Raw genomic sequence first — 25,424 nt, forward strand, 5'->3', positions numbered from 1 at the left:
TAGCGCGTGCCGGCGCCCGGCAGGCGTCAGCTGATCACCTGCCACCTCTCGGGGCGGCTAAGTACTCCCACTGTGATGGCTTGTCTAGCCGTGCCCGATGGGCATTGGGACAAGGACGACGGCGAGCTTGCACGCAGCATGCACGCGCATTCACGCCCGCTGACGTCTCGACGAGGTGGACGCCGAAACCCGCGACACACGGCTGTCGCACCACCCCCCCGCATTCCTCGCCCTCGCCTCGGTCGGACACTGTGCATGCTTCTATCTGTATCTGCCTGGCAGCCGGATTCCCGCGCCGCCGGATTCGCGGCGCCCGCAGCCCCCACCGCCCACTACATCTCGCTAATGCGCTGCTGCATGCGGCGCATGACGTCGCGCAGCTCGGCGTCGCGCCCGCCCGCCACACCCGCCGCCACCGTGGCATTCTTGTCGGGGAAGATGAACCCGTCGTCGGCCTTGCACACGGTCCCTTCGGCAGGCAGCACGCCGCGCACGAAGAAGTCGCTCAGCGCCTTGACGGTGCACAGCGACGGCTCGGCCGTCGTGCAGTGGCCCCTGCCGTCGTGCACCAGCAGCCGGGCCGCGTCCCGCCCGAACCCCTCCACCATGCGCTGCGCCGACGCCAGCGGCGTGACCGGGTCGTACGTGTTGCCGACCCAGAGAATCGGGTTCTTGGGCTTGGGCAAGCCGTCCTTGCGCGTCCACGGGCCGGGGTACCGCTCGTACGGGCGGTCCTGCCACTTTGTGCACGGCGTCATGATGAGCATCCACATGTGCGCGAGCGGGCTCTTGAGCCGGAGCTGGGGCGGGCGTCAGCGCTGCGTGGGTGTGTGATTACGCCGCAACTCACATCCCAGCTGAGGCCGACGAGGTCGTCGAGAGCGTCCTCGGTATACTCTGGCTGGTCGCTGCACAGGATGCTGAAGATGGCCGGCGCCGTCTCGGCGATGGGGATGCCGAACGCGTTGTCTTCGTCGGCGCGGCGCGCGGCGTCGGGGTCAGCCACGAGCGCCTTGTGCCACGGCTGCGGGAGGAGGTCGCGCGCGCTCGTGCCGTTGCCGCCCATCGCGTCGTGCAGCGCGGCCGCGGTCGCCTGCCACCGGACGGGCTGGTAGAGCATCTGCCCGAGCTGGCCGTCAGTACTGCCCCAACTGCCGACCCACCCCAAACGACACCTGCTCGGTCGTCAGCAGCCCCGGGCCGTACTTGCTCTCCGAGACGGCGAGCGGCTTCTTCCACAGGCCCGAGAGGAACTCGCCGGTGGTGATCATGAGGGCGAACGCGGCGCGGGGGACAAACTCTGCGTCGGTCTCGGCGTCCAGCTTGGCGGGTGCGCGGGAGGCGAGCGCGCACCGGGCCTCCCCGGCCTTGATGCACTCGATAAAGAACTGCTCGTACGTCTTGAACGTGTCGGTCATGGACGAGTGGCCCCAGGCGGCGAGGGATTCAGTGTAGTCGCCCGCGTCTGCGTGTGTCAGCGCGTCCCAACCCGACTCGCGCCCGCCGTCAGTGTTGCAGCAGGTTCGACTCACGCGACACGCCATCCAGCACGAGCCGGCCGACCTTCTCCGGCTTGATGGCCGCAAAGTGCGCGCCGAGGATGGTGCCGTAGCTAAAGCCCCAGTAGTTGAGCAGGCGGTCCTCGTCTCCGAGCGCGTCGACGATCGCCGCCATGTCGCGCACAACAAACGGCGTGGACACCGACCTGCGCTCCTTCTCGCTCGTAAAGTTGCGCACGAGCGTGAACTGCGTCTCGCCCAGCTGCGCAATCTTGGACAGGCGCGCGCGCTCGCGGTCAAACTGGCGTCAGCCCTCCTCCCCCAGCCGCACCCACCTCCTCCGGAATCGACACGTTGCCCGGGGCCGTCGGGTCGCCCTCGACCACGGGCGGCGCGTTGGCCAGATCAAACACGGCCTTGGCGTAATCCGTGGCATGCGTCTTCATGCGCGGGCTCGTCATGTTGACGCCGCGCGGGTCGAACCCGACGATATCGTACCGCCCCTCGGTGACGTTGGCCATCTCCTCGCCGAGCTTGTACACGAGGTAGTTGCCCGACCCGCCCGGCCCGCCGGGGTTGACGAGCATCGAGCCCAGGCGGTCCCCAGTGGCGGGGTACATGCGGAGGAAGATGCGCGCGGTGTCTTTGACGTCGGCCCCGCCTTTCCACTTGCGCCAGTCGCGCTGCTCGGCGTCCTCCTCCACCTCGTTCCAGTTGAGCGGCGCCTCAAAGACCGCGCAGTAGAAGGTGATGTTGGCCGGGTTGTCGGGGCACACGTGCCAGCCGAGCGTGGCCCCGGGGCTGCGGAAGATGGGCTTGCCGGCGTCCCAGGGCTTGTGCTTGTGGCCGTGGCCGTGCTTGTGCTTGCCGAGCAAGGAGGGCAGGCGGATCGGCTCGCCGGTGAGCGCGGCGCGGATGACGAGCGCGAGGGAGACGAGCCCGACGAGCTTGAGCACGCTGAGCGTGACGAGCGCGCGTTTGCGCTTCGGGGCGGCGGCGGGCGCGGCGGGCGGGGAGCGCTTCTCGTCCATACTGGTGCGCGTGTACGGGTCGTCGGCGTGGTTGCTGCCCATTGCGAGGCCCATTGGGGAAAGATATAGGCGGATGGACAGTGACGAAGCGTTCGTCGAGCTGGTGAGTGCGATGGGCCGTCGGAGCCGACTGGGAGCGAGGGGAGCATGTGGTGCCCTCGGCCCGGGCCGAAGAGTCAGTCGCGGCGACTCGCGAGTCGCCCTCGGCAAGCGTCGAGATCGACCTCTCAGGCCGTGCAGAGCGCTGATACCTACGCGTCGCGCACGCCATGCATGCAGGCTCGCGCTCGCTGCTCGCTGCTCGACGCGCGTCGCGCAGAGAAATGGACTTGGCTGCAGCAACTCTGCCCTGACGTCATGGGCGACCCCCATCCCCCGCCTCGACGTGAGGCCACACGACCGCCGACGGCCTCGCGGCGTCGCCTCTCGCCTCGCAGTACAACATGCATCACCCCCCCCCCCCCCCTACCCCGTATACACCCTCAGCCACCCGCTAACCTCCGCCCGACAAACAAGACACTGCGCGCCCGCCCCCTCGCCCTGCAGCGCGAGCTCGACCCGCCCGTCGGCGCCAGCGCTCGCCGCGAGCCCCGTCGCCCCCACCCCGCAAGCCCCTTCCCGCAGAGGCAGCAAGTCCCTCCCGCGCATCTCGCCGCCGCGCACCCCCTCCCGAGGGGGCACGTACCCGCCCATGCTGAGCCGTCTTGCCTTAGGGCTGGAGCCGACGGCGCGGGAGAGGGCGGCGGCGAAGCCGGGTCTTGGGTTTGGCGCTCCGTCGACCTCGGCTACCTCTCGAAAACACTCCGCCTTGGCCTTCTTGTGCATGAGGAGCGGGGCGCAGAGGTAGCACAGGTTGAGGTGTGCGCCTGGGCGTCAGCGGCGAGGGAAGGGGCGGCTTACACGGCAGGAGCACGGCGCTGGGGGTGCGCGCAAAGCAGAGGAGGCAGAGCGGGAGCGGCGTGTCCTCGGGGGCGGCGCGCGGGGGGAGCGCGCGCGGGGCCACGTCCGGCGAGGTGGGCGGCGACTCGGTCGTGTCGGCCGCCTCGGAGGTGTCTGCCTCGGAATCCGTCTCGGCCGAGGGCGCTGGTGGAGCCTCGTCACGCCGCCGTGCCCGCCGCACGCCGTCAAGCTCGACGCCCAGGACCGAGAGGTTGAGCGGCGAGGCCATGGTGGTGTGTGTGGATGAGTTTCGGGTTGCTTGTTAATCAGCTCGTGGGGATTGGTGCTCCGGGTCGCCGCAGCCGGGTGTAGGTCGTCGCGGTGGCGGGAGGTCAACTCGGTCACATGCCCCCTGTCGACCCGTTCCGCCTGATCATTCGTCATGTCGCGGACTGCGGATGCAGCCTGGGCTCGCTGCGTAGCGATCGCAAGCGATGCACTGCGACCATGTGCTGCGCCGATGCACGCGCGCACGCGCCGCGCTCCGCCGCTCGTCGCGCGTCAGATTGTCGTCGCGCCGATAACCACAATCACCCCGCATCGCGTCAGGGCGACCGGGATGATAAGCGCAACAACCGCGTCGATCACCGACATCAATCACCCGACGTCCCACAACCTCCTCACGACCATACCACTGCCATCACTCCTCCTGCTCGTCGCTTCGCGACTCGCTGCTGTCAAAGAATGCTCGTCGCTCCGCGACTCGCAGACATCGCGCCACAGGTGCATTACTTCAGCCGCCCACCCGCCGCCGCTCAGCGGCAGCCGCTGCGTCGCGCGACACATTATACGATTATTATCACGCGCTACACATCCCGTTTCCAGTGTCTGGGCCAGCACGTGTATAACTAAACCCCAGACACCCGGGCAGGACTCGACGAGGCAAAACTCGAGAGCCAGCGGCGCAAGCGCCGCAGAGGAGACCAAAGACCATTAACCTTGTAGATGTGACGGATGTGACAGATGTCGGCTTAGACCGACAGAGGGGCCTGAGCAGTCGCCGTCTTGGGCTCGCTCGTGATGCCCGAGCCGCCGCCGAAGCGCGCAGAGCTGCCACCCTCGTTGAGGTCGTGGAAGCTAGAGCGCCAGGGGCCGAAGGAAGCACCGTGGTGGATGAGGGTCGAGATGGTCTCCCAGGCGAGGAGGCCCATCTGAGTCAGGACAAGGATCCAGCCAAGACCAAGCACGGCCGAGCCGAGGCTGGGACGGGGCGTCAGCACGTGTTGCGAACCATGCCACATGTCACGCCACTCACCTGCCAGCCGAAGTACCAGAGTAGTCGGCAAAGATGCCGCCCCACTGCGAGAGGATGCCGACCGAGACGATGCCAAAGAGCCAGAGGAAGGCAAGGGCGGCAACGTCGAAGATGACCGAGACGAAGATGTTCGCAGAGCTCACAAAGAGGAGGACGACAACGCTGTGTACGGTTAGCGGGGGTTCGTGCGGTGACGGTGGCGTTGCGTTTGTTTGGATCTGGAGGTCCAGGCGCAATGTATGCGTCCTTTGAACAAACAAGAAATTGGGGAGAAGGCTTGGCCTGTCCCCATGCCGCTAGCATCGACTCACTGGGCAATGAAGTAGAACATGCTGATCAGGCCCCAGGCGAGGATGGCATTGACGCTGTTGGTGTAGGGGTTGTTGTAGTAGTTGATGCCGCGGGCTGGGGAGGTGGTTAGCCGTGTGCGTTGGGTGGGGAAGCTGTGTCGGCGCTGCTGGGCATGGCCGCGACGATCGTGCCCGCGGCGTTGCAGTCCGCTGCGGACGCGACATCGGGTCGGCTCCGACCTCGGGCCCGCGAGGCCAAGGACGTCGGACCAAAGGCGGGCCCACCGAGTGGCGACGGGCGGGCTACCACCTTGGTCGCCGTCCTCGTCGTCTTCCCTGCCCGATGACCGTGGCCTTGGGCTCGGCGGTGGACAAGTGGGCCCGCCCACACACTGCGAGGAGGACACATTGCCACCACGTACGCCTCGGCGCCCGCCGCCGGCCGCCAGACACCCTCCACCGCGCCTCTTGCCCCAAGCCCCGACCCTACTCACTGTTGTCGGCAATCTTTGCGCGGAAGCCGGCGGTGACGGTCCAGACGAGGAGCGACCAGAAGCCGGCAAAGGCGAAGAGGCCGGTGTGGATGGTGCTGGAGAGGCCCATTGTGTTGAGTGTGTGGTGTTAGAGGAAGGTTGAAGTTGAGGCTTGTTGTTGTCCTTTAAGAGGGGCGCGGAGGGGCGCGGTTGAGAGATGGGTCGGGGCCTTGGGTGTAAAGTGTGAGAAGGAGGAAGGAGCAAGGGGGGAACGTGCTCTTGCTTAAGTAGTCTTGTCGTCGGAATAGGCCGGTGGAGTCGACCCAGGCAAAGATGAGTCAAAGGCGGGTGGCGACAGAGCAGAGGCGAGGCGAGCAAACCAACTTGCTGCGGAGTGGCCTCACTCAACTTTTGTCGCTCTGCCGGGTGTGGGTGCGGCGGCGCGCGGCGCGGCGGAGGGAAGGCGGCGAGGCGGCGGCGGCGTGGCGTCACGACAGCAGTGTCATTCAGGGAAGTCGCACTCCACCAAGTTATCATCTCGACGTCACTTTGTTTTCCCTGACGCACAGACCGTCTGCTACTGGCACCGTCCACGCCCGAGGTACCAGGGCAGAGCAGCACGGCAACCTTCCCCCCCTCCTCGTCCCACCACCTCCTCCTCGGTCAACTCTCGTCGTCTCACTTGTACGTCAATTTGCCGCGCTCCGCACTCGCCAAGACCAAAACCGCTCGGCCGTACAATGACACTGCTCGTGATGATTCATAATATCGTGACGCGGCGGCCGGAGAGGGGGAGAGAGAGCAACAAGACGACGTAGACTTGGCCACTGGGCCGGGTCACCTTGCCAAGCCCGCCCGCAGCTCCAACCGGCTCGGCCTGTGTACGGTGCATCGTCTCCCTCTGTCGGAATGCGGCGGCGTGGCGCCGAGCCGGCAGCTTCTCGTCGGCTGCCTCGGTCGTTGGGCGCTGCGCTCGCTTCACTCGGCGCCACGCCTCGTGCATTCCTCGTCGCGGTCGTGCCAGATCTCGTTGGCTGGTGTGTTTGGTTCCAGTCGGCCCACCCCAAGCCCGTCATGGGGCCAAGCCCCTCGCCTTGTGTTGGTACATACGGCTCGCGGCTCACGGCTCTGAATGAATAAGATGCCGGTGTGGCAGCAGCTGGCAGCAGCTGCATATAGCTACAGTGGGCGATCTCTCTCATCGCCACCGCCGCAGATCTTGTATTCATCGCCGCCGCCGCTTTGGGCCTCGCGTCGTGCGCGTCGTGCGGCGTGCTGCAAAGCCCCGACGGCGTCGGCGCGGGCAGCCCTGCCTGCTTGTGCTTGTTTGGGTGGCTGGTATCGCCTTGGAGCAGCATCGGCACGCCCCCGATCGGGCCTCGCTGCTCAAACAACGCTCAGAGTGTTGTGTTGGGGCAAGCAACAAACACTGGACAGCTGGAAACGTCTGATCGAGCAGATCCTTCACCGCCCCGCGCCTCTGTGCATTAGGCATGTCGACGACAAGGACGTTGCGGTGCTGCCCCCGACGACGAGGCAGTGAGACGCGTCCGCGTCCTGCAGTGCAACAAGCAGTGCCTCGTACGCGTCGTGCATGCCCCGACGGACGTACGGCGCCAGCGTCGTCGACGTTGCCGGAGCTGCAGAGCCCCGCAGGAGCGAGCGTACGTGCAGCGTCGTATGCAATGATCATAGATGCGCGGCGTCTGTTGCCGGTGGATAGGCGCACCGAGCCGGGGGCACGCCTTCTCTCGCCGCGCCTGTTGCTCCCACCAACCTCCACCACTCTCGCCATGTCCAGAGCAAGCAACAATCACAAGCACGACAACGCTTCCTTGACCCACAAACAATGTCGACAACACCACTGCCCCCTCGCACCTCGTCCATGCAGTCGACACCCTCCGCCCCCGGCCCCGTCCCCGAGCGCGTGCTCAGCCCGACCCGAACACCGATCAACGCGGCCGCCGAGGCACGGCGCGCAGCCCGCCGCGAACAGCTGCGCGACTTTTACGGGCTCAAGCGCGACGGCGCGGCCTCCCCTGGGCCCGGGAGCGCGCCCGCGACGCCCGGCGAGGGGTCAGGTAACGGCGCGCGTAGGAAGCGGCGGGGCGGGGACGCGCTCGACCTCACGTCGCCCAACTTCTCCCCGTCAGAGTACTACGAGGACCTGATTGCCAAGGCGACCCTCTCCGAGCTGATGGGGAGCACGAGCGTGCTCGCGGCCGACGTGGGCCGCCTCCACTCGTCGCGCCATACCCTCGTGTACAACCACCACCACCAGCTCTTCAGCGCCGGCGACACGATCGCGCAGCTCAACACGCGCACGCCGCAGCTGCTCAGCATCGTCACGAGCCTGCAGGAGCGCTTCTCGGACATGAGCCAGCTGGCGGATAGCGTCGCGCTGTCGGACAGGCCGGCGCTCTCCGACGCCGAGCGGGCGCGCGCCGCCGCCGCGCAGGGGCTCGAGCGCGTCCGCCTCATGGCGCTGGCGGGCGCCGACGGCCTCCAGCCCGCGTGGGAGAGGACCGAGGCAGAGCTCAAGGGCTATGGCGCGGTCGAGGGGCTCGACGGGATTCTCGCAGAGGGCAGGGAGGTGGTCGCCGCCGCGCTGGCAAAGTAGCGCGACGTGGCAGTTGTATAACCAGCATTTTGTGTGAGTCGGCGAGCGGGCGAGTGCGCGGGGTGCACTGCTGACGAGGGCTCAGATATACCATTCATGCATGCGGGGGCGACAGGCTCTACGTTTATCATTTTCCAAACTACAATCAATCTCTGCGATTCCACGCTACAACGGACTGAACACCACACTAAACTCCGTAGGTGACGGGCGAAGAATGTACTGCGGCAGCGGCCCGGGCCCGCAGCTCGCCGTCCCGACCCCAGCGTGCGCCTTGTCGAGGTTGAGGTACACGGCGTCGCGCTTCACCAGAGCCGTCGCGTGCGTCGCCTTGTCGAGATCCGCCGTGGTCCACCGGCGAGCAGTGAGGCTGAAGCTCGGCGCGCCGTCGATGCGCAGCCCAGCCCCGTCCCCACGGACCTCTGCCCACCTCACATCTGCCCGCGCGCCGTTCTCCTGCGGGAACACGTACGGCGTCTGCATGTCGTCGATCGGCAGCTCGTGCGCGCCGAGCCGTCCGGCCGCCTTGGTGTCGGGGTACGCCTCGCCCGGCCCGGCGCCGAACCAGCGCACGCTCGCCAGCGAGGCGGGCAGGGCCAGCACGACGCCGAGCCGCGGGATCGTGACCCCCGCCCAGTCGCCCTTGGGGATAACCACCACGTTGAGCCGCAGCCCCCGGCCGTCCGAGGACCAGCGGTACGTCGTGTGCAGGGCGCGGTCGTGGCTTGCGGCCGATACGCGCGTCGACACGAAAAGGCAGCTGTCCTGGATCCACACTGCGTCGGTGCGGCTGTGCAGGCGGTCGAGGCCGGCCGCGCGCCAGCGCGCCGCGTCGCCGCCGAACCGCTCGTTGTCAGTCGACGCGCGCCACACCTCGAGGCGGAGGTCGGACACGTCGAGCGCGCCGAGCTTGAGCAGCGCGCCGTCGGACGCGCGGAACACCCCCGGGCCTAGCGTGACCGTCTCGGCGGTTACCTCTGGCTGCGCGACGACCGGCGAGTGGTCGACGCCGAGCCCGGTCGGCGCGGTGAAGCGCGCCGGGAACTGACCCCACGCGACCTCGTGCCCGCGCCCCGCGTAGCGCGTCGGCGCGGCCAGCGTCGCCGACACGGTCCACGTGCCCTCCCCGATCGCGAGGGACGGGGGCAAGATGATTTCCGGCAGGCGGGCCGTCGCGCTCTCGCCCGCGGCGACGTCGGGCACGGCGAGCGTGCCGCTCTCGACTACCTTGCCGCCGACGTCGAGGCTCCAGGCGAACGCGAGCGCGGCCGTGCTTGCAAAGTCGTACTTGTTCTTGATTGTCACGGTCCCGGCCCTCGCGTCGCCCGAGATGCCGACCGGCTCAATCACCTTCTTGTACTCCAGCAGCCCGGGGCTCGGGCGCCGGTCGGGGAACACGAGCCCATCGCACACAAAGTTGCTGTCGTGGATCTCCTCGCCAAAATCCCCGCCGTAGGCGTAGTACTCGCGCCCGTCGGCCAGCCGCTTGGGCAGCCCGTGGTCGATCCACTCCCACACGAAGCCGCCCTGCGTGCGCGGGTACGTCTCAAAGATGCGCTGGTACTCGCTCAGCCCGCCGGGCCCGTTGCCCATGGCGTGCGCGTACTCGCACAGGAAGTAGGGCGAGCGCCTGCGCTTGGCGTCGAGCTCGGGGTCGAGCGGCGCGCCAGGCTCGTACGTGTCGCGCGTGACCGACTCCTGCCCCACGTCCGGGAGAGCGGGCTCGGTTCCCTGGCCGATGCGCTCGACCATGCCGTGGAAGAGGTACATGTGGCTGAAGATGTCGACGTATCGCAGCTCGAGGTCGCGCTCGTAGTGGATCGGGCGGGAGGCGTCTCGGCCACGTATCCACTCTGCCATGACGCCAATGTTGCGTCCCATCCCGCCCTCGTTGCCGAGCGACCAGACGACGACGGACGGGTGGTTCTTGTCGCGCTCGACCATGCGGCGGGTGCGGTTGAGCAGCGCGTCGGCCCAGCGCGGGTCGTCGGTCGGGTTGTCGCGCCAGCGGCACAGCTCGAACCCGTGCGTCTCGAAGTCGCCCTCGTCGACGACCCACAGTCCGTACTCGTCGCACAGGTCGAGGAAGGCGGGATGCGGCGGATAGTGGCTGCAGCGCACGGCGTTGATGTTGTGCGCCTTCATGAGCTGGATGTCGTGCTCCATCGTCTCGCGGGTGACGGAGCGCCCGCGGTCCGGGTCAAACTCGTGCCGGTTGACGCCTTTGAAGAGGACGCGCCGGCCATTGACCTTGATCTGCGCGTCCTCGATCACGACGGTCCGGAACCCGATCCTGAGCGGCACCGTCTCGCCGCCGTCTCCTGTGTCCAGCAGCCCGTCGTACAGGCGCGGCGTCTCGGCGCTCCACGGCGAAACGGGCAGAGTGATGCTCTCCCCCGTGGCAATGTCCACGCCCAGCTCGGGCACCGTCACCCGCCCCTGCGGGTCGCAGTCGACCTTGAGCGTGCCCTCGCCCGTCGTGTGGTCGTAGCTCGCGTGCACAAAGTGGTCGGCGACGGCGCGCGCCGGCCGGTGCAGCAGCCACACGTCGCGGAAGATACCGGGCAGCCACCACTGGTCCTGATCCTCGAGGTACGACGCCGCCGACCACTGGTGCACGCGCACCGCGAGGGTATGGGCCCCGGGGGTCGCGGGGATCTCAAACTCGGTCGGCAGGCGCGAGCCCGTCGAGAAGCCGAGCGGCGTGCCGTCGACCCACACCTTGAACCACGACTCGACGCCCTCGAACCGGAGCACGGCCTGGCGTCGGTGTCAGCCGCGCGTGCCACAAGACCCACTCGACCCACCTTGCCCTCCCACGAGGCAGGAATGTCGAACTGCACGCGGTAATCGCCGGTCGGGTTGGCGTCGGGCACGTTCGGCGGGTCGACCGGGAAGGGATACTTGATGTTCTGGTACGCCGGCGCGCCGTACCGCCCGTACTGGCCCGCCTCGTCGCGCCACAGCACCCAGGACGAGGGGACCGCGAGCGTGTCCCACGCGCGTGTGTCGAACGCGGGGTCGGCGAAGTCGTCGGGCGCGTCGGCGCGCGCGCTCAGCCGGAAAGCCCAGTCCCCGTTAAGGCTGATGGCCGGCGCTGAGCCACGCAGCGAGGAGAAGGCGCGCGGCGCCGCCGCGCCACTCTGCGGCGCGTACGTCTCGTGCTCGCCTGGGTGGTGGGCGTGCAGCCGCGTGATGGAGGGCAGGATCGTCGGCGGGATGGCCATTTTGCTTGGGGGGATGCATCGCGGCGCAGAGCTGGGCTTAATAGTGGCGGGTGACTTGGTTGTTGTCGTCAGTGTTATCGGCCAAATCGCCGGGTGCGGCGACTTTGCTAGCGTGGTTGGTGCAAGTTGCCATTGACTCTGGGCATTCCCGTTCGTCGTGCGCGATATTCCCGTTCGCGGGGCCCGGCATGTAGTGTTGGCTGAGGCGCCGCTCGTTCAGGCAATGTATCCGACGTGGTGAGACTGGGGGTGTGGGGGTGGGCGAGGATGGTTGGTCCTGGCCGGGGCTCGTCGTTGGTCCTTGCCGGATCATTCTCGGGATGTGTACGATATCCTCTGCACAGAGCACGACACGTGCGGCGCTCCAATCACCCCGGACACCGCGCCACACCGCTCCTTACCGTCGCAGACAGTGAGATGGATGTACCCCACGTCCGCGCCAAGCGTCCGCGTCGAGCAGCCGCATTCCCCACAGCAGCCCCACAACAACACTCGCCCGCCACATGCCCACATCCGCTCCACACGCGAGCGATTTCCAAGCGCACGGTAGATACGGCGCGGCACGTTCGGCCCCGCGGCAAGTGGAAATCTGTTGCAGAGATTCCCGTTCTTCTCACGTGTCGAGGCACGCAGGATGCCTAGCAGGGCGAGGCTGGGCCGGCTGGGTCTGCTGTCGGCCATCGACGCGTGGCACATTTGTCGGCCCTAGCGCCATCAGTATTCCCGTTCTGTTTCAGGCTCATCTCAAACAGCGGTTACTGGCGGTCTGAGATGCCTGCCTGTACAGGCACGGGCGGGGCCTCTGGCGCTCCAGAGTGGCAGTGAGACATGGTGGTGCCATGTCGACTAGAGACAGACGTCTTAAAGGCGAGTTGGCGGCCAGTGGGACGAGGGTCCCCAACAAACAACATGTCGCTCCCCTCCCCCGCACCGTCAGACGAGAAGCGCCTCGAGACCCATGTCGAGGTCGCGACCAAGAAGAAGCAGCACCTGTCCGCCGAGCTCACGGCCGCGCTCGAGGCCACGCCCCTCCCGCGCTGGTCGCGCGCCGCGCTCAAGCTCTACCGTGCGTCTGCGCTCGCGCACCGCTAACCCGACCCCAGTGTCTATCTTCGTCGCCCTCTGCTGCTCCTATGCGAACGGGTACGACGGGAGCGTGATGACGGCGTTGATCGCGGTGCGTGGCGGCCGGGGGTGGCACTGACGCCCGCCCAGATGGACCACTTCCAGCGCCGCTTCAAGTCGGGCACGACGGGCGGCAAGGTCGGCGCCATTTTCGGCGTGTACAATGCGTAGGTGGCCATTTTGCCACAGCTGACCCCCAGTGGCTGCTTCGTCGGCGGCCCGTTCGGCGCGTACACCATGGACCGGTTCGGCCGCCGCGCCGGCATGTGCGCCGGCTCGGCGCTCATCATCGCCGGGTCCATCCTCACCTCGACGGCGACCGAGCTCGTGCAGGTGGGTGTCTGGGCGTGCAATGCTCACCGCAGTTTATTATCGGCCGGTTCGTGCTCGGTTTCGGGATTGCGTTCGCGCAGATGGCCGCGCCGGCCTACACGATGGAAGTGGCACTTCCGCAGTGGCGCGGCAGGTGCACCGGGTAGGTCGCGGCGTGCGGCACCTGCTAACAGGCATAGTATCTACAACGTGGGCTGGTACGGCGGCGCGATACCGGCCGCTGCTATCACCTGTGGGTGCACATAGTTGAAGGAGGAAGCTGACGACCAGTCGGGACAAACTACATCAACTCCCACCTCTCCTGGCAGTTGCCCCTCATCTTCCAGTGCTTCGCCGCCGTGCTGGTCCTCGCGTTCTGCCCGTTCATCCCCGAGTCGCCGCGTTTCCTCATGTCCCGCGGGCGGGAGGACGACGCGAGGACATTCCTAGCAAAGTACCGTGAGTGGCGGTGGCGGGGGGCATGCACCTCGGAGCTGATGCCACAGACGGTAACGGCAACCCCGACGCCCCGCTCGTCAAGCTCGAGCTCGACGAGATGCGCGCGTCGCTCGCAGCGACCGACCCCGCGCCCTGGTGGGACTACCGCCCGCTCTTTGCGACCAAGGCCAGCCGGTGGCGCATGGCCCAGGGTGAGTGTGGCGGGGGCGAGGTGCCAACGAGCAGCCATGCCACCTCGTGTCGCCTTTGCAGCTGCACGCTACCATCCGCGGCGGACAGGCAGCAGGATGTTCCTGCTTCCCCGCTGACACCCCCAGTCATCATGATGTCCGTCTTCGGCCAGTTCAGCGGCAACGGCCTCGCCTACTTCGCGACCGTCATCTACGCCAACATCGGGGTGACGAGCACGACCGCGCAGCTGGGCTACAACCTGCTCTACGCGGCCATGTGTGCCGTCGGGGCGCTGGCCGGCGCCGCGCTCACCGACCACATGCCGCGGCGCATGGTGCTGACCTTTGGTACGCTGCTGCTCGCCGTCATCCTCGGCGTTTTTACGGGCCTCAACGCCATCATCGACAAGGACCTCTTGCGCGGCGTCCCGATGAATGAGGGCGTGGGCAAGGCAGCCATCGCGGTTTAGTACGTCTCACTTGCATCCCATCACTCACGCACACAGCGTCCTCTTCGGCATCGCCTGCGCGTTCACGTACACCCCGCTCCAGGCCGTCGTGCCTGTCGAGGCGCTGAGCACGGCCATGCGGGCCAAGGGCTTGGCGGTGTTGAACGTCGGGATGCAGGGCATGTCGTTCATCAACATGTTCGCTGGGCCTGTCGGGCTCGGGAACATCGGATACAGGTGGGTTCGGGGGAGAGGGGGAGCTGACCCCAGGTACATCTTCGTGTTTGTCGTCTGGGACGTGGTCGAGGCGGCGTGCTGGTGGTTCTTTGGGTGGGTAGTGCAGGAGGATTGTGCTTACACCCAGTGTCGAGGCACGCGGACGTACCCTCGAGGAGCTCGACTGGATTTACGAGCAGCCGAACCCCGTCAAAGCGTCCAAGACGCTGTAGGCAAGTGCCACTTTCGGCGATCTGCCACAATCAACATGGTTGACCGTGGTGCGCGCACGGGGTGTTCTGGCAGGAAAAAAATAGTGCTCTATAGGAAGACTCTAGTTGTCGTAGGTGTGCGAAACTGCACAGATGGAGGTTGTGTTGGTGGCAGGGCATGACTGAAGGGGACGGTGCTCTCGTCAGCCAGCTGGTTGCAGGCCTAGGGCATTCCAGGTTGCGTCCTCCCACTAACATCCTGCATTCATACATGTTCGCTTTCCACCCGCATGCATCGTCACAAGCCTGCTCGGCGCTTGCATTGCCGCTCATGTCTCCACAACCCGCGTCGCCGTCACTGCTCGGCCTCGGAGCGAGTCACAAAGTGGGGTGTCTGTTTAAGTGATCTGCCGCCGCACGCACCATCAGCGTCTGATTATGACGCGCATTCCGAACAACGACGACCTTGTCCACCCCCGCGACTCGCAAGTCTCCTATACATATCCCCTCCCCATCTGCCTCGTCTCTTGTCCCCAAGCAGCCGCAGACAGCTTGTACCCCACAGCACACACGCACCCGGCGAGACAAGTGACCAGCGGCAACAATGGCAAGGACAGACAAGAATGTGAGTGGGCGCTCCGCCCGCCCGCGATCGCCACCCACCCACACCCTCCCACCCTCGCGTCACGCTTCGCCCGCCCTCGACTTTGGCTAACCTCCCCCCCCAGCCGTTCCGCCAGGGATCAAACGAGCGAGCGACGCGGGCGTCGACAGACTCGTTTGAGCATGTCCCCAGTCCAGGCCAGGCGCGTCCCGCCGCCGAGTCTGCCGCGCCGACTCCCGGCACCGCGACGCCGGCCGCCAGTACCAACGACAACGCGAACAAGAAGGCGCGCCTCATCTACGCCAAGTCGCACGTCGCGATCCACCCGACCCAGCTGAAACGCGACAACATCACGGGCATGCTCGGCCTCGTCGAGGTCGACCGCGATGTGCCCCGCAACCCGGGCGACACGGCCGATCACGGCGCGCGCGCGCGCCCCACGACGACAAAGGAGATACTTGTCGTGTGGGTCCCCGACGAGCTGTTCATGCGCATGTCGGACGAGGACCAACAGAGTTATCTGCTCGTCGAGGGCCGCCCGGCGGGCACCCCGACCGAGGAAGACGGTGAGTGCTGCTCGCGTCGTCGGCTTGTGAAATGCTCCGGAGCCAAGGCGGTGCTAGGTGAACTGAATGCACGCTGACCCCACAGGCTATGTGTTTGTCTCGGTACCCGCGCCGAGGGGAGAAAAGTATGCCTTCTCCATTCCGGTCACCAACATCTACAGCATCCTGGTCTATCCCGTGAGCTGACGCGCCTTCGTGTACGCCAGCAGCTGACACCACCCAGCCAAGCTTGTCGCATTGGTACGGCTCTGCCACATTCAAGTGAGGTTGTAGTAGTCGATTAAAGCTAACCTCCCAGCCTCCAAGGCGGCGTGTCTCTCCCAACCCTGTTCTTCCATGATGACCAAACACCCTTGGTGACTACCCCAAGATCCTCGGACCCCCCCACGCCGCCTTGGGGCTTCCCTCCCTTCCTCAATGTCCTCCGTCAACACGCCACCCTCCTACGCTCCCGCCTCATCACGGCAAGCAACAACCGCGGAGGCGAGCTCTGGCTCATCAACCCAAGCCGGGCCGACCGCGAAGTCCACGAGGCAGGCTACGAGGAACCCCGCAGGGCTGGAGCTGAAGAGGAGCAGCACTACCCACCCCACCCGCAGTACCCCAGCCTCGCTGCCGTTCCTGCCGCCTCGCCGCGCGAGTCCCTCCTTGTCGGACTGTCGAGCATCACCAACATCGCCAGGCACACCGCGCAGAATGTGCTCAACCACCCTCTGGCCAAGCCGGTCGTTCCCCACCTTCCCCCGGCCTTCCGCAGCCTGGTGAACGCGCCAGGAGAGTGGGAGAACTCCTCTCGCCTCACCCCCAAGCTCGGCTCGCAGCGAAGCCCCGACGTCGCGAGCGAGTTCGAGTCGGCGAGACTGTACCTGGCCCGCTGGGCTCGCGTCGTTGCCGAGGAAGGCGAGAAGTCGCGTCGTGATGAGCTCGCGGCCCAGGCTGGGCGCGCTGGCTCGGAGAGCGGAACCGACGAGACTTCCCTCGGTATCTTCTCAGTCATCCCCCACGCATCGAGGGGCCCGGCTCCCAAGACGACGCGCACGCCCAACCACCCGATCACGGCCGCCGACTGGGCCGAGTTCATCGAGGAGGGCAGGGACGAGCTCTTTGTTCGTCGTGAGATCTTCCGTCGCGGGTTCACCGACAGCCCGGAGCCCGATCAGCAGGCCACCCGCCGTGAGGGTTGGGAAGTGCTTCTCGGTGTCGTCCCTTGGGACGTCGGAGGCATCACCACTGGTCCAGGCGCTCGCGACCACCGTGAGGCGGCGCGCGAGACTCTTCTCCAGGACAAGCGGATTGAATATGTCCAGCTCCTGTCGGGCTGGAGGGAGAAGACCAACAGTGGCGACGCTCCTGACGCCTGGCGTGAAGAGTGGCACCGAATTGACGTGGGTTGGCGTTGTGCTCTGGGAACTAACCCGCCCAGGTTGACTGCCGCCGTACCGATCGCCAACAGGCCATCTACGCTGTTACTCCCGAGGCTGCTGCAGCTGGAAACGAGGAGAAGGAGGGTGGAGGTGCGGGGTCTGACATCTGGGGCGAGAACGATAAGGAGGAGGAGGGTGGGCACGCGGCCTTGAATCGTGAGCTACTCTTGCTTTGGGCGAAGCTGATATCCCCCAGCGCACATTGCTGCACTTCGCTCTGTGCTCATGACGTATCACGTCTATGCTCCCGAATTGGGATATGTCCAAGGTGGGTGGCCTCCCCTATCTCATCTAACCCACCAGGCATGTCCGACCTCCTCAGCCCCATCTACTACGTGTTTGACGCCAACGAGGCCGACGCCTTCTGGGGCTTGGTGGGCGTGATGAAGATGATGGTGGGTAGAATACTCGGAACCATTCTGACCCATCAGGAATCACACTTCCTCCGCGACCAGAGCGGTATGCGCAGGCAGCTCAGCACGCTCCAGCAGCTTGTGCAGCTCATGGACCCCGAGCTCTACGCGCATTTGGGTGGGTTAACAAGAATCGTCGGTCCTCTAACCCTGCAGAAAAGACAGGCTCTCTCAATCTCTTCTTCGTCTTCCGCTGGATTCTCATCCACTTCAAGCGCGAGTTCAAGTTTGAGAACGTCATCAAGCTGTGGGAGGTGCTCTGGACCAACTACTACTCGACCAACTTTGTGCTCTTTGTCACGCTCGCCGTGCTGCACAGCCACCGCGATGTCATCCTGCGGTACCTGACAGAGTTTGACGAGGTGCTCAAGTACGCCAATGACTTGACTGGAACGGTGAGTATTGGGGGTGAAGCCGTACCACAATCACTGACCCGCGGTCCAGATCGACCTCGACACGACGCTCGCACAGGCCGAGGTGCTCTTCCTCAGTTTCCGCTCGATTGTGGAGGAGGTTGACCAGGAGGCCGGTGAGGCTGGTGAGAGCGGTTCGAGCGAGCTGCGCAATCGACGCGGCGACGACGGCAACGCAGTGGCAGGGCCTTCGGCGTCGTCGTCGGCCGTCGAGTCGCGACCGGCGCGCCGAACAATTAGCCCCGAGCTGCGCGAGCTGCTCGTGTCGTGGCAGCCAACACATGAAGCTGCCGAGGACAATGGCCCGCCTTCACCCGCCTCTCTCCTCTAGACCCCCTTGCTCTAGACCACACACGTGCTCCGCTGCCGCTGCTGTTGTACCTGTACTGTATGCTACTAGATCCATCCGAGCTGCTACCGCTTCTACTACTGCTTCTTCTTGATGAGGACGAGGACGAGGGGGTACGCGCAGTGGACTGGCTCCTTGTCAAAGTCTACGCCCTCCTTCCTGAGGCCGTCGCGCACCTCGTCAACAAACAGGTCGACGATGTCGCCCTGCCCGCCGGCGCTCCTCCGCCGGGCCTTGTCCTCGGGATGCGCCTCCTGGTACCCGGCCACGGCGCTCGACGTGCGGAGGTACGCCTCGAACTCTTTCGCCGTCCACTGGCGGTGGATGAACCAGGGCCCCTCAGTGCCGGCCTTGAGCCGGACCGCGGTGGTGGCGTCCCACGCGTCGCCGCCGTCCGCGGGCGTGGGCGGGAGCTCGTCCACGACAGCAGCGACGGGGTGCGCCGCGGGGTCCTCGCTCTCGACGTCCGGAAGCGTCTGCAGGAGCGACGCGTCGAACCTCGGCGCGACGGGGAACGGCACGCGGTCGAGCAGCCCCTCGACGATGCTGCGGCCAGGCTGGGCGAAGTACGCCCCGACGCCGGCCGGGTCGTGGTGGTACCGCGTGACGAGGGCGTTGAGGGCTGGATGGGCGGGGAACGTGAGCTCGCCGTATCCCTGCTTGTCAGCTCGTCCTCCCAGCCTCCTGCTCACGATGTAGGCCACGCTCCCGCCAGGCCGGAGCGCGCGCGCCAGCTGCGGCCAGGTACGCGCGTGGTCGAACCAGTGCGCCGCCTGCCCCGCGACCACGAGGTCGACGCTGCCTGGGGCGATGCCGGCCGCGCCGAGGTCCTCGGACGTGCCGACGCCGTATGTGATCTTCGCGGCTGGGGGCTGGGGCTGCACGCCGACGGCGACCATCTTGGCGGATGGGTCGAGCGCGGTGACCCGCTCAAAGTGAGGGGCGAGGTTGAGCGCCATGAAGCCCGGCCCGCAGCCCAGGTCGAGGGCATGGCCGGTTTGGCCGCCCCGTAGGCGGTGGTACGCGACGATGAGGTCGTACGCGCGGGCTGGGTAGGTCCTGGGGTGTGTGTGAGCGGGAGGGGGAGGGGGTGGCTCACGGGCGCGAGGCGAGGTAACCCGCTGCGTCGAACGTTGTCTTTGCAAACTGTGCCATTGTGTGTGATGTGTAGTGAGCTGTGAGGCTGGCTGGATGCTATAGCTGCGCTTTATGTACCCCATTGGCATGAGTTGCGAGCGTCATGCCCGTCGTCATTGTCGTCTCGCCCTTTGTCGGCCGATGCCGAGATAAGTAAAGTGCCATCTGCTGGCGCGTCAAAACCGAACAGGGCCGAACTTGAACTCGCCCATCAACTCGACCACCCTCGACATCAACATCCCATCGCCGACAGCTCGCCGACAGCGCCGACGCATCGCCCGCCTTCACCCCAGAAACACACCGCAGCATGCCCCGCGAGCCCAGCCGCGCAGAGCTCAACAAGCTCGAGTACGTCGCGCAGAAGCCGGCCTTCCTGGCAAACTTTGGGCAGCCGACAAAGCCGGCGCCGGGGCGGCGCGACGCGCGCGACCTGCCCTCCCGGCCCAAGGACGGCGAGTGGGCGGGCGGGAGCGACGGCGAGAGCGAGGACGAGTGGGAGGCGCAGTTTGGCGGCGGGGACGACGGGCCGCAGATTGTCGTGCTCAAGGAGGGCCGGCATCTGACCAAGGACGAGGTGGAGCGCGAGCGCAAGAAGGGTGCGTGTGGCTCGTGGGAAGGGCTGATGGAAGGCGACGCGCAGGCTGGAAGCAGCGGCGACGCGCTGGATAACCTCAAGCAGCTGGTCGGCGAGAGCACGGCCAAGGCACAGGGCAAGGAGCCGCCCCCCCCGGCGAAGAGCAAGAAGGCGAACAGGCCGACGCCGGCCGGCGCCAAGCGCAAGCTCGTGGGTGATGCCGTCGCGTCGGCGGACACGGCGGCAGACAAGAAGACGAAGAAGAAGAAGAAGGTTGTCAAGGGCCTGCTGAGCTTTGACGAGGCCGAGGGCGAGGCGTGAGGGGAGGGGGTAGGGGGGGGGGACGAGCCCAGTGGAGGGCGGCCAGCCGCGTCGGTGACCATATGCACGATAGACTACTGTATGTACTACTACCTGGGCGTTGCGCGGGGCTGTATGGCGTGTGCTCGTTACTCGTCCTCGGCGTCGGCGTCGGCGGCAGCGGCGTCGCCGTCGTGCTCTGCCCCAGCCAGTCACCGTCGGCGGATTTGTACGAATCGGTCGACTTTGCCGACGTCACAACACGCAAAAGTTGGATCTCACACCTCGCATCACCCACTCAACCCACAATGCGCACCTCAACACCAGCACGAGTCGTGCGCGCCGCACGGCAGGCCCTGCAGCCGCGCGCCGCAAGCATCTCGAGCACCGCGATCGCACGGCACCAGCCCGCCAAGGCGCCCGAACCCGCGCCAGCCGCGTCGTCGTCGTCCTCTTCCGCCGCCGCCGAACTTCCCCGCCGCACCCCCGGCACGCCGCTCAACACGCCCACGACCTCGGGCGGCCCACAAGAGTCGGCGGCCTACTGCGCCAGCCTGGTGCAGAAGCTCGATCCGGACGCGTGGCTATGCTCGTACTTCTGGCCGCGGCGGGAAAAGGAGTGGTGGCTCGCCATCCGCGCCTTCAACGTGGGTCCTACAAGCCTGCACTGCTGACCCTCAGCTCGAGCTCCACCTCGTCTCTACGACAGTCACGCAGCCGGCCATCGCGGCGATGCGCTTCCAGTTCTGGCGCGACGCCCTCGCGGCCATCTTCGCGCCGGACGGCTCAAAGCCCATCCCGCAGCACCCCGTCGTCGTCGCGCTCGCCGCCGCGAAGGAGCACCGCCCAATCCAGAAGTACTACCTCTCGCAGCTGGTCGAGGCGCGCGCCAAGGCCGTGTCCCAGCCGCCGGCGGCGACCACGCTCGAGGGCCACCTCACCTCCGCGGGCCAGGTGGCGAGCGCGCTCCTCCAGGGCAGCTTGCCGCTGCTCGTCGCGCCGACGGACCCGGGCACCGCGCACCTCGCCCACACACTCTCCCACCTCGCCCACCTGCTGACGGTTACGTCGCTGCTGCGCGCGATCCCCGCGCTCGTCGCCAAGCGCGAGCTCAACATCCCCGCCGACGTCGCGGCGCAGCACGGCCTCGTGGACGAGGAGGTCTTCCGAAAGGGCGCGGACGCGGACGGGTTCAAAGACGCCGCGTTTACGATCGCCACCCGCGGCATCGACGAGCTCATCACCGCCCGCCGCGACCTGAAGAAGGACAACGGCAAGGTCGTGCCCGCGGCTGGCCTGCCACTCTTCCTCGCCGCCGTGCCGGCCGAGCGCTACCTCAAGCGCCTGGAGCAGGCCGACTTTGACGTGTTCAGCCCACAGCTGCTCAAGCACGACTGGCGGCTGGCGCCGAGCATCTTCTGGGCCGCACAGACGGGCAAGATTTGAGCGGGGGCAGGGAGAGGCGACACGGAGACACTGCATGCATCACTCATAGCATCTGAACAGCATATGGCTGCATCGTCGGGGCGAGCACGATGGAATGGTGAACTCAGGGATGCCACGTGCGTGCCACGCGATAGATCACGTGCCTCAACTATCTCTTGAGATTTCTGTTGTGAGCTCGATCCACCCGCGCCAAAGAGCACAACCAGGCCTCCCTCTTGCACACTTGCAACAGCATAACAACTCACCCAGCATGAGGCTCGACGCTACCGACCTGCGGTACATCACCGCCGACGAGTTCCGTGTGCTCACAGCTGTGCGTCGGCTGTCATTTCCCCACCTCCCAGCTGACAATCCCAGACCGAGATCGGATCCAAGAACCACGAGGTCGTCCCTTCGCACCTCATTGCCCAGCTCTCCGGCCTCACCGGTGGCAACGTCAACAAGCTCTGCGGGCAGCTCGCCAAGCGCAACCTCATCGCGCGCGTCGTCAACGCGCGCTACGACGGCTACCGCCTGACGTACGGCGGCCTCGACTACCTCTCCCTCCGCACGTTCACGCGCCGCAAGCCCGCGAGCGTCGCGAGCGTCGGCAAGAAGATTGGCGTCGGAAAAGAGAGTGACATCTACCTCGTGCGCGATGAGACCGAGGAGAAGCGCGTGCTCAAGCTGCACCGGTGCGTATTGGGCCTCTCTCGCCGCTGACGACCAGCCTCGGCCGTATCTCGTTCCGCGCGATCAAGTCCAAGCGTGACTACCTCGGCAAGCGCTCGTCCGCGTCGTGGATGTACATGTCGCGCCTGTCGGCCCAGAAGGAGTTCACCTACATGAAGATCCTGTACGACCACGGGTTCCCGGTCCCGACGCCGATCGACCAGAGCCGCCACTGCGTCGTCATGAGCCTGATTGACGCGGACCCGATGCGCGCCGTCATGCAGGTCGACGACGTGGCCGACCTGTACGGCCAGCTCATGGAGCTCATCATGCGCTTTGCGCGCTCGGGCCTCATCCACGGCGACTTTAACGAGTTCAACATCCTCGTGCCCCGCAAGGGCAAGGGCAACGGCGGCGACCCGATCGTCATCGACTTTCCGCAGATGGTGTCGACGCGGCACGAGAACGCTGAGTTGTGGGTGGGGAGATTGGGGCGAGCTGACGCAAAGCTTCTTCAACCGCGACGTCAACTGCATCAGGCGCTTCTTCCGCAAGCGGTTCCGCTTCGAGGGTGCTACATGGCCCGTGTGGAAGGACGTGCTGGCTGAGGAGGAGGCATACGAGGCACAGGAGAGGAGGCTAAAGGAGGAGGCGAAGGCAGCGGAGGGGGAGGCGAAGGCAGCGGAGGGAGAAGCTAAGGTCGAGGGAGAGGAGAAGGCAGAGGCCAGCGAGACCGAGGCCAAGGTGGTTGGCGAGGCCGAGGAGACGGCTGAGGAGGAGGAGCCAGAACTGCGGGTCCGACTTGACCTGCTGGTCGAGGCTAGTGGTTTCGGGCGGCAAATGCAGCGCGAGCTCGAGGACGTGAGTGTGGGTGTGAGACGCCGCTGACCAACAGTACATGCTTGAGATTGGCGACATGCCCAACCCCGAGGTGGAGGACGAGGACGAGGACAGCGAGGATGACGACGAGGACGACGAGGAAGAGGACGACGAGGACGAGGACGTCGATGCCAACGCCGACCCCGAGGCCGAGGCGTCATCCGCCACAGCCAAGCTCGAAGCCCTCCGCATCCACCGCGCACTAGGCAACGACGGCAACCCGGAGGACGAGCTCCCGGAGGAGGAGTACACCGAGTCAGAGGAAGAGTCGGACAACGACTCGGACTCGGGCCACTCTGGCGTCGCGCAGTCCGACTACACGCAGTACGTGCGTGCGCCTCGCGCCCCGCGCGCGCGGCCCAACGTGTCCAAGCTCGGCGCGGTCGACGAGCTGCGCGAGATTGTCGCAAAGGACATTGAGCAGCAGCGCCGCGGGCAGAGCAGCCACCACGCGCGCAAGGGCCTGCGCAAGGTCGGCAACGCCAAGGGGCACAAGTGGAAGAGCTCGGCGAGCTACCTCACGGGGCAGAACAGCGCGTGGTAGGGCGTGGGCGGAGGATGGGGATGTGAGACCGATGTATTGTGTACTGGGCGGAAGTGTGGCGGTCGTTATCGCGACGAAGCGAACCGTATCAGGCTGTCCCAGCGTCCAGCCGACGACCGAGCAGTGTCGCGACGGCGGTGAAGCCGTCCGGACGAGGGCAAGCCGGCTGGTGAACGCGACACGACACTCCAGGCCCCGTCGAGCAAGTGGGCGTGAGTGTTGTGGGCTCGGTCGATCAGTATGCATACCGCTGAGCGCCTCAAAACTGCCTAGGCCAGGGGAGTTGGAGCGCCGAAATCCCAGTATTCTAGATTCTCGCTGATATACTTGTCTCACTCGACAATGTCTCACTGGAATATTACGCGGTGGCACTATCGCGACACTGCCGACGGAGGGCTATGCGCCGTAGGTGGGCGGTAGGTGGGCGGCGAGGTCGAGTCCAGGCTCGACTTGGAAGCCGGCCCATTCCAGTATCGGCTCGCGCAATTGACCTCGCCTGGGGTGGGTGTACCGCCCAGTCAGTCAGGCAGCCAGGTGCTGAATGGGCCGCGAGTATCTCGCCGGTGGGAGGCTGCGACGATTGTCGAGTGTGGAGTGGGATAGATCCCGGTCGATTAGCTCTCGTCAGCTTGTGTGAAGTTGGCCAGGTGCGTGCCTCTGGAGCTGGTCTGCGCGTCGGTGCAGACACTGAACGGAGAGGCCGTGCGTGCCTCTGATGAGTCTGCTGCACAGTGATCGATGGAGGCTGGGGCTGCATTGCCGCACTCGGCGCAGGGTGACTCCGGGGCGTGGTGGTGATAGGAGGTGACAGGCTGCGAGGCGGCAGAGGCGTGGGCGAAGGTGCCGCCCACATCCAGCCAGCTCGCCCGAACAGAGCTCATCGCGCCGTCAACGAGCACCACCCTCCTTCCTCGATTCCTCGATTCCTCCATGCAACGCCGCGCCACGCCGCTGCCGCCCGGCGCGTCGCGGCGCATGACGACGCGTCGGCGACCAGCCCCGCTAATGGACGCCGATGGACGCCGCCGCACACGATCAAATCGCCGCCGACGCGTCGGCCGTCCCTCAGGCAGCGCCTCGGCATAGGCGCACACGCGCGCGCCGGCACGGAGTGTCTTTTCACGCATGTGGCTGCGCCATATGCGCGCAAGGCGCAGGGCGACGCCTCAGCCCCTCACCAGCACGAGGCATTTCGGGCCCCGGACAGCGTGGTGCACACTGCACGCCCAGCTCGTCCGAGGGGGATCGGGGGGAGAACACGCACACCCAACCTCGCGCGAGGTATTTCGCACAGCGCAGCGCCATCCGCAGCGGACACTCGCCGCTGAGGGGGGCGCCCGCCGCTCGCCTCGCACTTGGCTTGGCGGCTTGGCCGCGTTTCAGCGCCGTGCCTCTGCCGGCGGCTTGCCCCCCGCATTAGCCCCGCCGCATGCATGCGAGCGTGTGCGTGCTGGCGGCGCAGCTGGTGGCCGCGGCGGGTGTGGGAGCGGGTGGGGGCGGGTGTGGGAGTCTTGTCCGTCGGGTGATGCGCGCCGTCCGCCGGGTGTTGCGCCTGAATGGGATCTCCAGCCCCAGCCAAGCCGGCCCAGCACTCGGCGGCCACTGCCCGCTGAGTGCGACAGCTTACGCGGGACGGCGGGGCAGTGCGCGCGCGCTCGCCGCCAAGCGTGCGTCCACTCGCGCCTGCGCCACTGGTGCTGCGGCGACTGCACTGGTGCAATTGGCAGCGCGCGCAGACCGCAGCTAGTTCGTGGAGCAGCTCGCGGCGAGCGGCTAGCACCCTTCGGCCTCTTCGGCACGCCCGCCTCGGCGCACTCGTACACTCCGGCGCATTGGAGATGACGATGATC

General features: G+C 66.5%; 10 protein-coding genes across 10 annotated transcripts; 6 read left to right on the forward strand and 4 right to left on the reverse strand.

The window, feature by feature from the left end:
* Nucleotides 1-332: 332 nt before the first annotated feature.
* Q8F55_000183 (uncharacterized protein) lies at nucleotides 333-3,698 on the reverse strand (the record flags this gene model as incomplete). Its single annotated transcript, XM_069348838.1, has 7 exons — nucleotides 333-800; nucleotides 851-1,129; nucleotides 1,164-1,465; nucleotides 1,533-1,800; nucleotides 1,835-2,630; nucleotides 3,216-3,396; nucleotides 3,431-3,698. 7 exons carry the CDS (start codon nucleotides 3,696-3,698, stop codon nucleotides 333-335), a joined length of 2,562 nt encoding a protein of 853 aa, XP_069212382.1.
* A 742-nt stretch (nucleotides 3,699-4,440) lies between these two features.
* Q8F55_000184 (uncharacterized protein) lies at nucleotides 4,441-5,617 on the reverse strand (the record flags this gene model as incomplete). Its single annotated transcript, XM_069348839.1, has 4 exons — nucleotides 4,441-4,669; nucleotides 4,725-4,886; nucleotides 5,036-5,129; nucleotides 5,509-5,617. The coding sequence occupies 4 exons, from the start codon at nucleotides 5,615-5,617 to the stop codon at nucleotides 4,441-4,443; spliced, it is 594 nt and encodes a 197-aa protein (XP_069212383.1).
* A 1,719-nt stretch (nucleotides 5,618-7,336) lies between these two features.
* Nucleotides 7,337-8,107, forward strand: Q8F55_000185 (uncharacterized protein; the record flags this gene model as incomplete). Its single annotated transcript, XM_069348840.1, has 1 exon — nucleotides 7,337-8,107. The coding sequence occupies one exon, from the start codon at nucleotides 7,337-7,339 to the stop codon at nucleotides 8,105-8,107; it is 771 nt and encodes a 256-aa protein (XP_069212384.1).
* Nucleotides 8,108-8,272: 165 nt separating this feature from the next.
* Nucleotides 8,273-11,331, reverse strand: Q8F55_000186 (uncharacterized protein; the record flags this gene model as incomplete). Its single annotated transcript, XM_069348841.1, has 2 exons — nucleotides 8,273-10,864; nucleotides 10,912-11,331. 2 exons carry the CDS (start codon nucleotides 11,329-11,331, stop codon nucleotides 8,273-8,275), a joined length of 3,012 nt encoding a protein of 1,003 aa, XP_069212385.1.
* A 909-nt stretch (nucleotides 11,332-12,240) lies between these two features.
* On the forward strand, nucleotides 12,241-14,295 carry Q8F55_000187 (uncharacterized protein; the record flags this gene model as incomplete). Its single annotated transcript, XM_069348842.1, has 12 exons — nucleotides 12,241-12,397; nucleotides 12,435-12,508; nucleotides 12,547-12,623; nucleotides 12,657-12,789; nucleotides 12,822-12,931; nucleotides 12,969-13,021; nucleotides 13,060-13,227; nucleotides 13,275-13,418; nucleotides 13,545-13,866; nucleotides 13,904-14,083; nucleotides 14,117-14,176; nucleotides 14,211-14,295. 12 exons carry the CDS (start codon nucleotides 12,241-12,243, stop codon nucleotides 14,293-14,295), a joined length of 1,563 nt encoding a protein of 520 aa, XP_069212386.1.
* A 583-nt stretch (nucleotides 14,296-14,878) lies between these two features.
* On the forward strand, nucleotides 14,879-18,025 carry GYP7 (GTPase activating protein; the record flags this gene model as incomplete). Its single annotated transcript, XM_069348843.1, has 11 exons — nucleotides 14,879-14,899; nucleotides 15,003-15,444; nucleotides 15,530-15,621; nucleotides 15,668-15,705; nucleotides 15,743-16,829; nucleotides 16,868-17,024; nucleotides 17,065-17,136; nucleotides 17,172-17,263; nucleotides 17,300-17,399; nucleotides 17,438-17,676; nucleotides 17,726-18,025. 11 exons carry the CDS (start codon nucleotides 14,879-14,881, stop codon nucleotides 18,023-18,025), a joined length of 2,640 nt encoding a protein of 879 aa, XP_069212387.1.
* A 95-nt stretch (nucleotides 18,026-18,120) lies between these two features.
* Nucleotides 18,121-19,198, reverse strand: Q8F55_000189 (uncharacterized protein; the record flags this gene model as incomplete). Its single annotated transcript, XM_069348844.1, has 3 exons — nucleotides 18,121-18,699; nucleotides 18,748-19,102; nucleotides 19,143-19,198. 3 exons carry the CDS (start codon nucleotides 19,196-19,198, stop codon nucleotides 18,121-18,123), a joined length of 990 nt encoding a protein of 329 aa, XP_069212388.1.
* A 289-nt stretch (nucleotides 19,199-19,487) lies between these two features.
* Nucleotides 19,488-20,075, forward strand: Q8F55_000190 (uncharacterized protein; the record flags this gene model as incomplete). The annotated part of the gene is made up of 1 exon (XM_069348845.1): nucleotides 19,488-20,075. One exon carries the CDS (start codon nucleotides 19,488-19,490, stop codon nucleotides 20,073-20,075), a length of 588 nt encoding a protein of 195 aa, XP_069212389.1.
* Nucleotides 20,076-20,362: 287 nt separating this feature from the next.
* Q8F55_000191 (uncharacterized protein) lies at nucleotides 20,363-21,500 on the forward strand (the record flags this gene model as incomplete). Its single annotated transcript, XM_069348846.1, has 2 exons — nucleotides 20,363-20,701; nucleotides 20,736-21,500. 2 exons carry the CDS (start codon nucleotides 20,363-20,365, stop codon nucleotides 21,498-21,500), a joined length of 1,104 nt encoding a protein of 367 aa, XP_069212390.1.
* A 250-nt stretch (nucleotides 21,501-21,750) lies between these two features.
* rio2 (Serine/threonine-protein kinase rio2) lies at nucleotides 21,751-23,574 on the forward strand (the record flags this gene model as incomplete). Its single annotated transcript, XM_069348847.1, has 5 exons — nucleotides 21,751-21,813; nucleotides 21,858-22,174; nucleotides 22,210-22,626; nucleotides 22,661-23,012; nucleotides 23,047-23,574. 5 exons carry the CDS (start codon nucleotides 21,751-21,753, stop codon nucleotides 23,572-23,574), a joined length of 1,677 nt encoding a protein of 558 aa, XP_069212391.1.
* Between the last annotated feature and the right edge of the window lie 1,850 nt (nucleotides 23,575-25,424).

The sequence above is a fragment of the Vanrija albida genome (genome assembly GCF_041260175.1).
Source record: "Vanrija albida strain AlHP1 chromosome Unknown contig_1, whole genome shotgun sequence".
Taxonomy (NCBI): Eukaryota; Fungi; Basidiomycota; class Tremellomycetes; order Trichosporonales; family Trichosporonaceae; genus Vanrija; species Vanrija albida.